General features: G+C 40.6%; 2 protein-coding genes across 5 annotated transcripts in view; one reads left to right on the top strand and one right to left on the bottom strand.

Annotated features, from left to right (window-relative positions):
* mfsd14bb (major facilitator superfamily domain containing 14Bb) overlaps positions 1 to 5,554 on the top strand; it is a 19,523-nt gene extending 13,969 nt beyond the window's left edge. For both annotated transcript variants that reach the window (XM_069683341.1, XM_069683340.1), the window contains 2 exons: positions 604 to 746; positions 942 to 5,554. In XM_069683341.1, coding sequence (XP_069539442.1) covers positions 604 to 746; positions 942 to 1,163 — 365 coding nt within the window. In that variant the 3' untranslated portion in view covers positions 1,164 to 5,554. The remainder of the gene's footprint in view (positions 1 to 603; positions 747 to 941) is intronic.
* The window catches only part of lrrc2 (leucine rich repeat containing 2), a 15,906-nt gene extending 1,051 nt beyond the window's left edge, over positions 1 to 14,855 (bottom strand). Inside the window, exons 1-10 of one of the 3 annotated variants that reach the window (XM_069683343.1) lie at positions 14,817 to 14,855; positions 12,337 to 12,481; positions 11,645 to 11,760; positions 10,454 to 10,539; positions 10,224 to 10,380; positions 9,792 to 9,928; positions 9,424 to 9,569; positions 8,955 to 9,107; positions 8,443 to 8,612; positions 7,265 to 7,363 (exon numbers count right to left, since the gene is read on the bottom strand). In XM_069683343.1, the coding sequence (XP_069539444.1) occupies positions 7,314 to 7,363; positions 8,443 to 8,612; positions 8,955 to 9,107; positions 9,424 to 9,569; positions 9,792 to 9,928; positions 10,224 to 10,380; positions 10,454 to 10,539; positions 11,645 to 11,760; positions 12,337 to 12,473 (1,152 nt within the window). In that variant the 5' untranslated portion in view covers positions 12,474 to 12,481; positions 14,817 to 14,855 and the 3' untranslated portion in view covers positions 7,265 to 7,313. Of the gene's footprint in view, positions 1 to 5,714; positions 7,364 to 8,442; positions 8,613 to 8,954; positions 9,108 to 9,423; positions 9,570 to 9,791; positions 9,929 to 10,223; positions 10,381 to 10,453; positions 10,540 to 11,644; positions 11,761 to 12,336; positions 12,482 to 14,816 lie in introns of those variants that run through there. The other 2 variants (XM_069683342.1, XM_069683345.1) reach the window with 2 other exon arrangements.

The following is a 14,855-nucleotide window of genomic DNA, read 5'->3' as shown; positions in this document are numbered from 1 at the left end:
GTCTGTCCACCTACATGTCTTCCTGTCTTTCTACCAGTCTGTCTGTCCACCCATTGGTCTTCTTGTCTGTTTGTCTTTCTGTCCACTGGTCAGTGTACCTGTCTACCTGTCTATCTGTTTCTCAGTCTGTCTACATGCCAATCTGCTTGTCTGTCTAGTTACCTGTCTGTCCTCCTGTCTGTCTACCTGTCTTCTTACCTCTATGTCTAGAGGTCTACCCATCTGTCTTCCTGTCTGCCTACTTGTCTTTCCACCTGTCTGTCTTCCTGTTTGTCTATCTGTCTGTGTTCCTACATGTTTGTCCATCTGTCTGTCTTCCTGTTTGTCTGTCTGTCTGTCTACCTGTCTGTTCATCTGTATGTCTACCTGTCTGTTTGCCTCTCTAGCTACCTGTCTGTTTATCCGTCTGTCCACCTGTCTGTCTGCTTGTGTGGGGGGGGGGGAACAGAAATCATGGCAGAAAAGTGTGTTTTGCTTCCATGCCTCTTCTGTCTTGGGTGACATTGTTGTTGATGATTTCTCAACCCTGTGTGTGTGCGTGTGTGTGTGTGGTGTGTGCGTGTGTGTGCGTGTGTGTGCGTGTGCGTGTGTGTGTGTGTTCAGGTGTGGCCCAGGGGATGATCACAGGTATCAGAGGTCTGTGTAACGGCTTGGGTCCGGCTCTCTACGGCTTCATCTTCTTCGTGTTTCACGTGGAGCTGGACGACATGGAGCCGGTGGAAGAAGGCACCACACCAAACACAGAGGTATGAACACACACACACTCACACACACACACACACACACATACAGCTTTAGAGTCTGCAGGTTTGATTATTTTCGCCTGCTGCAGATTACGGCCGCAGCAGCGTCTTGGTTGTCTGATATGAGTTTTATTTCTTCGTCTCGTTGTTTTCCTGAATTCATTAAAAAAATAAACTCTCCTCCCGCTGTGTCTGTAGAAGTTGATGGTCCCCGGTCCTCCCTTCCTGTTCGGAGCGTGCGCCGTCTTACTCGCTCTCCTCGTCGCCATCTTCATCCCCGAAAACCACCAACTGGGCGACATCAAGAACTGCTCCACCTGCAAATCCTCCGCCTCCATCACACACGCTCAGAGCGGCAGCCCTCTGCCCACCAGCGACGCGGAGGACATCGAGCCGCTCCTGCAGGACAGCAGCTTGTGACTGACGAGCAGCCCGGCCAATCACGGCGCTGAGGCCTGAGCCGCGTCTGAAAGTCCCGCCCACTTCAGAACAAACAGCTTTTTATTTTTTTAATTTCTTCAGATCCTGTTGAGATTAAAGAGTCAGGTAGGCGGCGATCACACTGACGAGCTTTATTTCTTCACATGATGGATTATATTTAATCCCTTTGATAAAGTGACTGTGTTCATTTAGCTGCCAAGTGTTCCTCACTTTAGTTCTTACAAATTAAACTCAGACGGGTCTAAACTCCAGAAAATATCAAAGCACTGTTTGTGTCGTCTGACTTTGGCTCCGCTCGCGTTTTGGCTCATTTCAGTTTTAAAGCATAGAAAGTAAAACGGCTTCAGGCTCATTTTTTTCACATAGTTTGGTCACAGCTTTCCTCCGTCACGCCTCCTGCTGGTGTTAGACAAACATAATAAACTAACTAAGAGATATTATTCATGTAAGATAACCTGTAGTCCAAATTTCAGCATCATTGTTCACACACTTTATGCTTCTTGTGGCACCTCCCACAGGTGTGTCGGACAGGTGTAACCAAAGGGCTTTGAACCCTCAGTGGGACGTACCTCCTACCTCCTCTCCATCAGAGTCAGAAAGTAAACGCAGAAACAGAATCTGACGAGTCAGAGGACGAGCAGACGAACTGAAAACAGCCCGTCGCTCATCACTGATGAGAAACATGTTTTTAACAATACGAAGCACTCAGTTTGTATTTTAACATCTTCAGTTCACTCACAGATTAGATGGAACTTGCTAAGATCTTTGGGGTGTTTCAGTGTAGTTGCTGTTTTTCTGCTGTGTAGCAAACGATTTCTTTTTTACAGAAAAAAAAAAGTGTTTTTCCAGCTGAGTGTTTTTAAGGTTTATTTTCTGTATTCTTGATTGGACGACAGTGTGGAGAGAGAAGAATCGGTGTCAAAGCATCACTTGTGATTTAGTTGTGACAGCTCTGATGTAACAGGCACCCTGCTGCGTCTCTGTTCGGGCTCAGCTGACTGTTTCTGAAATCAATCTTCATTTCATTTTCCGAGCTGTCAGTCTGTTTGCCGCCCGAACACTCTGGAGTCAGTTTACCTTCCCTCCTTTTGTATCCTCTGCACCTAACTCCACCCGTCAGGTCTGCAGCGGTCAGCAGATCAAACAGGCCCAGCAGTGACGTGGAGGAGGTGGAGGTGTTAAAGTCACTGCACAGCTGATTCAAAGTCTCCCACAACTCTTTCACCGTGATGGACACACAGGGAGAGGACGGTGAGGTCAGAGCTGCTCGGCATCATGGGATTTCACAAAGGAGAGGTGACTCATGGGAGTAGAAGTCCTTCCAGAGGGCAGTGTTATTTTCTTTTGTCGCTGTTTGTGTATAATCTCCATGACTGACGACAGATTTCTCCTGGATAACTGTCACTCACACTGAGCATGTGCAGGCCCTGACAGGCTGTGACATCATCCTGCTCTGCAGAGAAGATTGACCAAGCAAAGCGTCCAGTCAGAAACCTTTTATCTATTTATGAACTAGATTTAAAGTGCATTTAGTTTCTTCCTGTACGGAGCCGGGCGCTGTCACACAGAGGAAAATACGTGTAGTCTGGATTTATGAACTCCTGCTCTGGATTTATTATCGTGTTATATACTTGTCCTCCTTCCTTCTTGTGTCTCATTTCCACATTTAAAGACACAGCTCGACTCGGCTTCTGTTTTTGATTAAGCAAGCTGAGCCGATACTAAAAGGTGGAGTTTAAACTGCAGGCCACAAGAAGGAAATAAGGATCTCAGAGATCAAATACACTTTTTTTTTTTGCTGCCAAACCTAAATTACCTCCACGTATCTTGGTTGGACATCCAGGTTAGGTGCCCTAACAGATTCGGAAATCTCTCTGTCTCTGTCCTGTGAGCGAAACGCACGTCTCCTAAAATTAGAAGTTTGGAGTGGGCATAAAAGAGGCATCAATCTCCTGCAAGTCAGTGTAACATCGAAATCATTTAGAAGCTGTTATTCTAACGTAAAATAGTTGCGTAATGTTGCTTTAAATCCCAGAGATCCACAGTGAGAGAGTAAAGGAAACACTTTATTCTAAATCCAGAGCTCAGGTGAATAAATCCTTCCTGCTAGTTCATCATTTTTCCTCCATGACTCGGCCGTGCTCCTCTCAGCAGATCACTGTCAGCATCAGATCCATCAACATCTCCTCGTCTTTACTTCTTGTGTTTAAATACTTGAATCAGTTAAGCTCATCCGTTCTTTTTGAGCTTTACCTGAAAGCGCTCCTCCCATCCCGCCTGCCAACCCGGGTGGGAAATATCAAGCGCTCCCAGTTACTGATGTAGTTCATGTGTTTCCAGTCGTCTGTGACATGAAGGCTCTTTCCTCTCGCTGACTTTACTTTGATTTTAAACCGCAGAGACTTTCAGAGACTTCAGAGAAGTTTGAAGTCTGAGTCGGCAGGTTGTTCAGAACCACAATGTGCCATGTTTTTGTTTTGTTTTTTCTTCCTATTCTGTTGTTTGACGTTTTATTAAGAGGTCAAACTGTCATTCCAAAAACATCCAACCTCCCCTACTCAGTCAGAGCTGCTGATGCTACAGCCACTAATACAGAGACAAACCTGTTACTGCAGCTGAGACAACAGATGCTGCTATTGAGCAACAGGTTTTTAACATTTCTCCGTGCTGTACAGACCACAGATAAACTAGCAGATAGTCCATGTTTCCTTCTGTGTTTACTGTTTTGTCTCCAACATGACATAAAGGAAGCATTCATGCTGTCACAGCTACAAAAACACCTGAGAGTCCTGACGATGAGGAAGATGATGGTGTGTAGCTTCATGAAGCACAATCATGTAACAGCAGGAGACAGTTTTCCACCTTGTAAAGAATCCTCAAAGTCAGACTCCTTTCCTCATCTTCAAAATATCTTGATCTTATTTACCTCGAGCTCTCTGTCCGCTCGTCAGACTTTGTTTTTCGGACCCGACTGAGATTTAAATCTCGTCTCATGTTTGACTTTTCTCTCCGTCGCTGCTCGTTCTTTCTCAAAGATGATGTCAAAAACAGGAAGCGGGACCTGCATTATATTTTTATGCAGTCAGTCTGAAATCCTGCAGTTGAGTTGTTACTCAGTGTCCCAGAATGCACCATCTTGTAAGTTCTGATGTTGGATAGTTGTCCATGTAGCTCTGTCTCTGGTTTTATGTTGCAGAGGCGTTCACGTTTCATTGGAAAGTTTACATCGAGATTCTTCACTCTTTAGTTTCTACTGATTTACCAACACGGAAAATGTACCAACATACCAACACGGACAATTGTGTAATTAAAGGATCCTATTTGTGGACCAATAATTGTGTGTCTCTGCTAAACGGGGACTTGACTTCATGCCCAGATTTAGTCCTATTTTGCCCCCAAAACCCTGCACATGCACTCTCATAGCCCCTGCTTGCAATTACATTTTCTCTGCTTGTGCTCAAATCATATGTCATATTTCTAGCACACAGAGGCAGTCTGATTGTGAGTAGAAAGACTCAGGGAGAGCAGCTAGTTTGTGCAGGCAACAAAATATCTAAGTGCAAGCATATAGTTTGTGTACAAGCAGAGCTAATCTTAAGTGCAAGCAGGGGCTTTTTGAGTACGATGGCAGGGTTTTGAGGAAAGCAAAACAAAGTCTAGTTTACAAAGAGGACATAATTTAATAAAAATATGAAAAACCAAATTTCTGCAATAATTAAAGGATTGGTTGCACGAAATTAACCAGCAAGCTGTCAGAACATGCTGTTATTTAAAATCACAGGGAAAGTGTTTCAAGCTTAAATTTGCAGGCATCAAAGTCAGAATGATGCACAGTTACAACAATCAGTTTCTTGTCTTTCTTGTCGACACGTTAAACAACGCCAGATCTGACTTGAATTTGATTTGACTGTTACGAGGTGAAACATGACGTAGAGTTTAACTTTCCATTGGGACGTGAAGCGACAACATCCAGAGAGAGCAGCGGCAGCTGTACCGACGACGACTGACGGAGAACAGACGACTGAAGCTTTTCATGTCAGCACTTGTTACTGAATATGAATCAGTGAGTTTACTGAGACTTTTAGTTTAATCGATGATTATGAAAAGTAACTTATGCAGTCAATATGTCCAGATATAACCCCCCCTCCCTTCTGTGTACATGATGCAGGACGTTTGCTGATTGCTGCACTTTAATTTCTCTGAACGTGTGCCTCTAATCATTCATGTTCATATCTGTTTTTATATATAAACAAAGAGACGCTGAATGACGTCTTCGTGTTGTGTATTTGACGTTGCTTTCTTTTATCTTGTTAAGAACATAATTTTGAATAATATCTATGATAATAATAATAAAGAGAAATGTATAACATTTAGAACGTGGACTCTTGTTTTTATTTAAAGTGTATTGACTGATTTTGTGAGTTTTTTTAAATGACGAAATTCATTTGTTAAAGTTAGAAATAAGTTTATTTGTCAAACAAGACTAACAACCAAAAACTTTTATTCAAATTAAAAAATGTCAGACTCCTCTCTATCAAAGCATAACACAGAAACCTATTTTAATAAAACCAGTTACACAAACATAGAAATATAAAAGGAAAAACATTTACCTTCATTTGAGGATTAAATCAGGTACCAAAATAAAAATGTGCTTGTTGTCATTGTGATGGTTTTGTCTTTTCACATTTACTCACAATCCATAAAAACGCTTATTGACATTTATTTGTAAGTTTGTCGTCTGAACTTAACACAGAAAAATGACCAAATTCAGAAACTTTGTATAATAAATTAAAAAATATTTGCCAAGTTTTAAAACTGTTTAAACCTGTTAATCTGTTTCTTCTCGTAGGTAATCTTTCATTTGTCCAACATTCAGCCTCCTCTCTGTTTGGTCACAATATCTACACCCTCAACCATAAAGTCATTTCATATTAGTCTGTGCATGAGGAGAGAACAAAGCACGCCCACTGCACATAAAAACATCAGAATGATTCTTGAATACCCGATTTTCAACAATGAATTTAAAAAATGATTCAGTAACTCAGCAGGAATCCATTAAATCATGAACTATTGTTTTACACAACCTCAAAATCATTAAATCAGCTTTAATCTACGGAAGTTAAATCTTGCCATAAGAAGAAAAATCAGATTAAATGTTAAAATGTATACAAATATTTAAATGCAAACATAAAAAGTCAAAATAATGATGTCATAGGAATTTTTCTGTCAAAAGCACAATATGTGGAAAACATTTTACTTTCTGCTACTTTTCTTTTTAGTTTGTATTTTTATTTTACTTAATTTGTTTAATCAAAAATGTTTGTCATTGTTTTTGACTTGACTCTATTTAAATACAGAAATTTGGCTCACTATCTCCTAATTTTGAATTAATTTAATTTTAAGAACTTAAAATCAAGGATTTTATTTTTGATTATTTATTGTTTTGGTTTTTTTTAACTAAAATCTCATATCTGAATCTCTTACTCAACAATATCTCTTTTATTTTTGGTGTTTATAAAGTTCAACTTTACTACCCGAATGGTAAAATTTATTATAATTGTGACATAAAATTTAAGAATTATTTTAGTTGATGAATTTTCATTTTTGTATTTTTTATTTGTATTTTTGGCCATTCTAGTCAAGTCATGTCTATTTTATTTATACAGCTAAATATCACAAATCTCTGTGAAGTGTGTGAAGCATAGAACACACACTGTCCTAAAAATCCTCAATACTGATAAAGATCCTAAAAAAAACTTTAATGGAGAAAAATTTAATACATTTTTAATTACAATAAAACAAAAAAAAGATAAAATTTCAATTTTTTTCCTTTTGCAAGAATGAACTTCAGCAGTTTTTGCTTAAGTGCACCGCATGTACACAACTGTCTGCCCCCAATACCACAATACAATGAGCTGCTTTCATCGATAGAACATTACAGATAAGCATCCCTTTAGCTGTAGATCTCAATTTACTGCTCGCCGTAGAGTGCAAGAATATACGAAGGTTGGTTTTGTTTGTTTTTTACCTTTTCTAGTTTTACTTTTAAAAGTGCTTCAAAATATCTTTCAGTCACTCACATTTTGACCGTCAGCTCCACATTCATCCTTCTCTTCAACTTCCTCTTCATCACAGCAGGCAGGAGATGGAGACCTTGGTGGTGGAGTAGGGGACGGTGTCTGGTGAGGAACGAACAACATGTCAGCTGGTTTGTCTGACCATCACTCACCAGTTTGATACAAAGGAGTACTAGGGCCACATTAGAGAAAAAAAAATAGAGATAACGAGAATAAAGTTGTAATTTTACGAGTAGAAAGTCATAAGAGAAGAAAGTCGTTATATTACTAGAATAAAGCCTTAAAAATACGAGAAACAAGTCGTAGCATTACGAGAATAAAGTCGTTATTTTATTAAAATGAGGTCGTAATTTTAGACTATTGTTACCCTAAATATTATAAATATCAGAAGAGCAGCCAGCTGCCTTCATTAAAATGAGGAACGTGTGAACACAGGAGGCTTAACACAACGTGAGTCGGAGCTGTTTTTATTGAGCACTCCAGGTAGCATGGAAGCAGAGCATACATGTACCTCGAACATGCGAGGAACATGCAAGATCGCCTACCTAGTAATGCGCAAGCACATTACACGGCTTTATATCAATACATTAGAATAAGTTTCACAAATATTAAATACTTAATCTTTGGCACATCAGCACCACTTTGTCATAACTATCAGGGCTCTAAAATCACGAGTCATTTTCAAATAAAATCACTTTTTAGTCATTTCAGCGCAGGCGGCTGGCTGCTCTTCTGATATTACCCTTCAAAATAAGATACAGGCTAACCATAGCCTAAAATTACGACTTTATTCTCGTAATATTGTGACTTTTTTCTCATAAAATTACGACTTTATTCTCGTAATAATATGAGTTAATTCTTGTTATATTATGAATTTTTTTTTCTTAACATTACGACTTTATTCTCGTAATATTATGACTTGATCTTGAAATATTAGAGATTTTTTTTCTTCAACATGGCCCTAATACACGTCGTAGTTTGAATTAAATCTTTCCCTTTACTGTCAGAGCAGTTTATGTTGTTTATTACCCACAGTTTGAATCATATACATTTCACTTTTGGTTTAAAATAAATAATATAAAGCCTCAAGATTAAAAAAACATAGTGCTGCAGTTCACCTGCTCATTAATGAGTTCGTTACGATTAATAATAAAGCGTTTTGTCCCTCTGTAGAGTCTCACCTCTGTCCTTCAGCGAGCTGATGTACGCCTCCATGAACTCTTTCTCTCTGCTGTCCTTCACTTCCTCCTCTCTCGGCTCTGTCCACCTCTTCTTGGTCTTCTCTTTTTTCTTCTCCTCTTCTTTCTTCCTCTTTTCTTCACTTGCTGGGTTGTCGTACAGTCGAATAAACCTGCAGGACAAGAGGGAGTTTGGATACCAGCTTTTGTTTCAAACCAGAATCTCTTTGTACAGAATATTCATTTGGAGTTCCACAAGGTTCAATTCTGGGTCCACTACACTTCTGTTTTTATAATACCTTTAGGGCTCATCAACTGCCACCACAGTACTGATTTTATTTGTCATGCAGGCAGCACTTAACTCCATGAAACCCGTTGCAACCTCCAATATCTTGCCATAAAAACTGTATTTCTGACATGAATGGATGCTTTAAGGTTTTAAGGCTTTTAAAACTTGTTTGTCCCCGATTCAGTATTTAGACTCAAAGAGTTGCTGTAGTGATGTGTTTCTTTACTTGATGTCAGGGTTGCAGCACAGTTTTGTTGGGATGCAGTTGAGCTCGTCACCGCTGACAACGATCATCTTGAGCGTGGAGATGTTGGTGAGACAGTGAGGGAGGTAAGAAAGGTTGTTTTTATGGATGAAGAGGGTGACCAGCTGCTCCAACCTGCAACACACAGAACCTGATGCGTTTACACATCCAACTAGTTTGTGATTCATTTGTACAAATTTGTAACAACTAGAGGTCAATGACCAACTGAAAATATAGATGTCTTAATAGTTTCACCGATGTTTGCTATCCTTTTTTCATTACAGAGTTTGAGGTTTTTAGCCTAGCTTAGCATAAAGACCAGAAACGAGAAAACAGCTAACATGCACCTCTTTTAGCTGCCCACGTTCCTTAACCGTACGCTAAAATGTAACCTTTAATTTCTATAGATGTCTGACATCATTGACAGTGCAGTGATGATGTCATCAGTTACCTGTCCATGTCCTGCGGCAGGTCGTTCAGTCTGTTGTTACTCAGGTCCAGCAGCTGCAGGCTGGTCATCCTCAGAGCACAGATGGGGATCGACACAAACCTGTTCTCTGCGATGTCCAGGTGAACCAGCTGCTTCAGGCTGCTCAGCTGACAGAGTGACATCATCAATATAGTGACATCATCACAGCAACATCAAAACTTTAAGCAAAGTATTGATATATTTTCTAGCACCACTCTCATGGCTGTACCGTAAATATGTCACTGGCAGTTAGCCTAGCTTAGCATACACACCGCAACAGGGAAACTAGTTCCTTGACTCTTACAAATGAAGAGGCCGTGTCAGATAAATATTCTCTGCATCTGTCTCACCTCAAACGGAAGCTCGGACAGGTTGTGGTTTCCTGCGAGTTGAAGTTTCTCCAGGTTCTCACAGTCTCCGAGTTCTGGAGGAACTTTGGACAGACGGTTGTAGCTGACGTTTAAATCCCTCAAACCTGTCAGTTTACCTGAGGACAGAGAACAGGGGCAAACAATGAGGTTGGTTTCTCATTCTATTTTCTGTTTTCCTTTGTAGGGGGCTGAGGAAAAGCAAGCACATCTTTGGTATGTGGGGAATATGTTGACATTATCTTCAATGCTCTGATTAAAAGTAAATATTTATTTAGCCTAAATAAGTCAGAAGGATTATTGAACATTTGAGAAACTCAGTCAGGACCAAGTTGAGTTTAAAATTGAAATCAAATGTTTCCCCTGACAGCTCTCCTCTGAAATCATGATTGAAAACGTGCGTTTCATCCTCACCGATCTCAGGTGGCAGCTCCGCGATGGCGTTTTTGGGGATCTCGAGCACGGTGAGCTGGGTGAACAGAGCCAGGTAGTCGGGCAGCTTACGGATCTTTGTCCCTGTGACGTGCCACTCTTTCAGGTAGGTCATCCACTGCAGCTCTTTGGGGAAGTCCTGCAAACAAAATCAGTTATAATCAGGTACACTATATAGAACATCTGTTTCACACCTGAACCTGTTAGCTTACCGTCCAATGATCTCCATCCAGCTGGAAGATCAGCTTGCTCGCTTCCTTCTGTTCCTGCTGGTCTGTTTGTTCCTGCTGCTCTGCTTCTGACCCATAAACAGAACCACCAACAACACTTATGAATAAACAGCAACACATTAAAACAACTTTTAACTTTATAAGTTAATAATAATTCTATTTTATCTTTTAATTAGGATTGCTGAAAGAAATAAAACTGATTAGAGAATGTCCCTCTGAGTATACGTCTGCACACACCTATACCTACCTGTGTATGGTTGCATTTGTCTGCGTATGGCAGTATTTATTTGAGTAAGGCAATATTTAACTGTGAATTAAAGTATTTACCTTTGTTGGTCTACCTGTGAATAACTATATTTACATGTGTATGGTTGTATTATTCTGTTAACATATCTCAGTAGGGCAGTATTTACCTGTATTTACCTGTATACAGCAGTATCTTCCTAGGTACAACTGAATATGGCTGTACCCAGCATGAGTACAGCTGAATTTGCCTGTGTGTGGTTGTATTTACCTGAGTACTGCAGCATTTACCTGTGTAGAGCAGTATCTACCTGCTGTACTTACCTGTGTGTTCAACTGTATATCAGTTATGCTAACTTTTGTACACCTGTAAATCAGTCATGTTTACCTGTGGACACTTATATCAGTTATGTTCGACTGAGTACACCTGTTTATCAGTTACGTTTACCTGTTTACACCTGTACATCAGTCATATTTACCTGTGTACACCTGTACATCAGTCATATTTACCTGTGTACACCTGTACATCAGTCATATTTACCTGTGTTCACCTCTATATTAGTCATGTTAACTGTGTAGGACTGTATATCAGTCATACTTCTATATCTGTACATCAGTCCTGTTTACCTGTGTACACCTGTAAACCACTCATGTTTACCTGTCTACACCTGTACATCAGTCATGTTTACCTGTGTACACCTTTGCATCAGTCATGTTTACCTGTGTATGCCTGTATCTTTGTCATATTTACCTGTGTGCACCTCTATATTAGTCATGTTAACTGTGTGGGACTGTATATCAGTCATACTTCTATATCTGTACATCAGTCATGTTTACCTGTGTACACCTTTGCATCAGTCCTGTTTACCTGTGTACACCTTTGCATCAGTCCTGTTTACCTGTGTACACCTTTGCATCAGTCATGTTTACCTGTGTATGGCTGTATATCAGTCAGCGTGGATCTCTCCAGGTAATGATGCAGCAGGTTGCGTTCTTGGGTCTTCAGTGACTTACAGTAGATACGATACTGCCACTGCTGGTCGATCCTACACGCACGCACACAGACACACACACACACACACACACACACACACACACACACACACACACACACACACACACTCACACACACACACAGACATGTTAATGCGTCTGCAGCTTCGTATTAACGTCTTGTCAGAATTCAGACGGACTGGATGTTCCCGTTCATTCTCCAAACTCGTGACCTTTCTGCTGTCTGGAGGCCAGACGCTGACCTGCTGTACCACAGCACTGATGTTAGGATATAAATAGCAGCGTGTGGTCATATTACTAAAATCAGCCGTGACTCTCAGTCAGCTGTGCAAAAGTCTGACTCAGAGGTTAAAAAGTGTTACTGTTATTGTTTACAGCTGTTTGGGGATTTGTAAACTTGAAAGGGATGTTGGAGGGAACACACTGTACACACATCAGCTGTGCATTTAATCATTACAAGTATTATTATCAAGTATTTCAAGTTTACTTTTACTCATTTTTTATGTCAATATTTTTATTTTTATGTAAGTGAGATTTTGAATGCAGGTCTGAAGGTGACTGACTGAGACAGCTGACATGTTGTAACTTTACAGCTGTGATCGTCTTACTTTGGGAGCGCGCTCTTCTCGATCCTCTCCTGCTCCTTCTTCTGTCTCTGTCGGTGTTTCTTCACTCGGACCTCCCAGAGCCCTTTGAGCAGAGAGAGGTCGCAGACCGGGACGTCCACCTTCCTACCCAAACCCATCTCTGCTCCTGGAGAGAAGGAGGAGGAGGAGGATGTTGTTATCTCGAGATAGAAAGCTGAGAATACTTCTGCACTTTAACTGCAGTATCATAAGTACATTTGGAATTATACATTGTACTTGCAGGACTTGTACCAAAGTATTTTAACCGAGCAATAATCAGTACTTTTATTGTGGTAAATGATCTGAATACTTCCCCCAGTACTGTCAGTATGAGTGCAGTTCTCTGACCTACATGCAGCAGTGAGTCTCGTCACCCAGCGGACATTAATCTGACAAACATTACTGCCGCTGGACGCTGCTGTAGCTGCTCAGTTTTCTGATGAGTCTGCTGACGTTAAAGCAAAGTTCACTCACTGAGAGACAAGAGGGCTTTTATTTTGAAAAATGTCCTGTGGCTGACTTTTATCCATTCTGTTTTTCTTGTATGAGCGTTTATTGTTTATTGACAATAAGATGTAAAAATGTGTCTACAGTCGCCAATATGCAGATGATGTTCAGCTTCACATCTCAGACGTCAAAATTGAGCTATAATGAAACTCTATAAAGACGTGGATAACACAAGATTTTAGGATCCAATTCTTGAGTTTTAGTTTTGGATTATTAGACTTATACTGCTATAAAGAAGGCTTTAAGCTTGGGCACTTCAGATATATGGACATCTTAAATAGCATCTCACCTGTTTAGACTTTGTGTTATTTTCAGCTTACTCTTATTTTAAAGCTCCTGTGAGGAGTTTTTCTCTGATTATGAAACAGACTGTAAATTAATTCTGATTACTCTAGATGACCAACAAAAGCAAACCAGACCATCAGCGACAAGATTGATTATTTCTATATAGTTATTTTTAATGCCTGAAACTGCTGGTGGGGGGGTCGGTGTCAGACAAAGTGATTAACTGCACGCTGCTTTCACATTTTCTACGGCAAACATTTTAAGCGAGAAAAAGAAAGCAGGATGATATTTTTTGTTACAAACCAATACTTAGAACAGTTTCATTCTCTTGGGCGCCCCCTAATGGCGACTTATGGTAATTGTAGGCGCACACTTCCCAGATAACCAGACGTCTTTCCTCGCTGACTGTTTTCCTCCTTTTTAGACTGTTTGCTTCATCTGAGCGTCGAGTTTGTTTCTTCTTCTTTGGATTTTCACTTCTTGTTGAAGTTGTATCTGTAGTCATCCATCTTTTCTTTGTTTGTTCAGCCATAGTAGATTACTGTTTACTCGCAACACTTGCAGAGAGCGGAAAAGCAGCCGCTTAGCTCCGCCTACCCTCTCTGGCAGACCAACCACTGCTGGCTGAGGGAAAACGCGTCACTAACTGGGCGCCGCTTGTGATTTTTTCTGTGAATGTCGCCACAGACACCCAGCCCATAATAATACTATATACTGCAAATGCAAAGGCTTTCATCAGTGGGCCAGAGGATCAATCACCACAGCCCCTCCAGTCTCAGCAGACGTCTGTTCAGCACGAGTCTGGTTCTGCTCGAGGTTTCCGCCTGTTAAAGGAAGTGTTTCTGTCTCGTGGTGGATTCATGTCGGGTCTCTCTCTAAATCAAATCAAAACACAGAGCACGCTCTGGACCTGCTCTGTAAAGTGTCTTGAGATAACTTTGGTTATGATTTGGCGCTATATAAATAAAACTGATGGATACATTTGATGAAAGTAGAGTTCAGACATTTATGATCCTCTGAGGATAAACCATAATAACTATACTGATCCTCTGTCGCCACCAGCTGGTCAAATGTCCACAAATCCATCATCTCAGATCATCAGTCGAGACACCGCTTAAACAGACAGGTCAGTGGGTGTCACCCTGAGCACGCTACCATGCTAAATGTTAGCATATTACACATATTACATGTTATCGCTGACATGCTAACATGCTAAATATGAAGATAGGAAGAGAGAAAGGAACTGGAACTCAATTTCCCATGAATCATCAGTCATGTCCTGTCTGCTGGCTGATTATCAAAGAACGTCCTCCCTGTACGAGCTGCTAATCTCTCTGTATCCTGCCTTCAGAACGTTTCCTGTTTACCATGCTAAATGTTAGCATATTACACATATTACATGTTATCTCTGACATGCTAACATGCTAAATATGAAGATAGGAAGAGAGAAAGGAACTGGAACTCAATTTCCCATGAATCATCAGTCATGTCCTGTCTGCTGGCTGATTATCAAAGAACGTCCTCCCTGTACGAGCTGCTAATCTCTCTGTATCCTGCCTTCAGAACGTTTCCTGTTTGCCTCTGTGTGAAATGTTTCCTCTGTGAATCTGATCCCCGACAGAACGTGAAATAAATCCAAACTCAAAACAAACACGCCTCTGTGTTCTTACCTGTGAGTGTCTGTTCACGTCCTGCTCACTCTCACCAGC

Source organism: Semicossyphus pulcher, unplaced genomic scaffold (genome assembly GCF_022749685.1).
Source record: "Semicossyphus pulcher isolate SPU_LCO1_2020_fin unplaced genomic scaffold, fSemPul1.0.p SCAF_6, whole genome shotgun sequence".
Lineage (NCBI taxonomy): Eukaryota > Metazoa > Chordata > Actinopteri > Labriformes > Labridae > Semicossyphus > Semicossyphus pulcher.
Note: the sequence above shows the minus strand (reverse complement) of the source record. Positions and strands in the feature narration are given on the sequence as shown.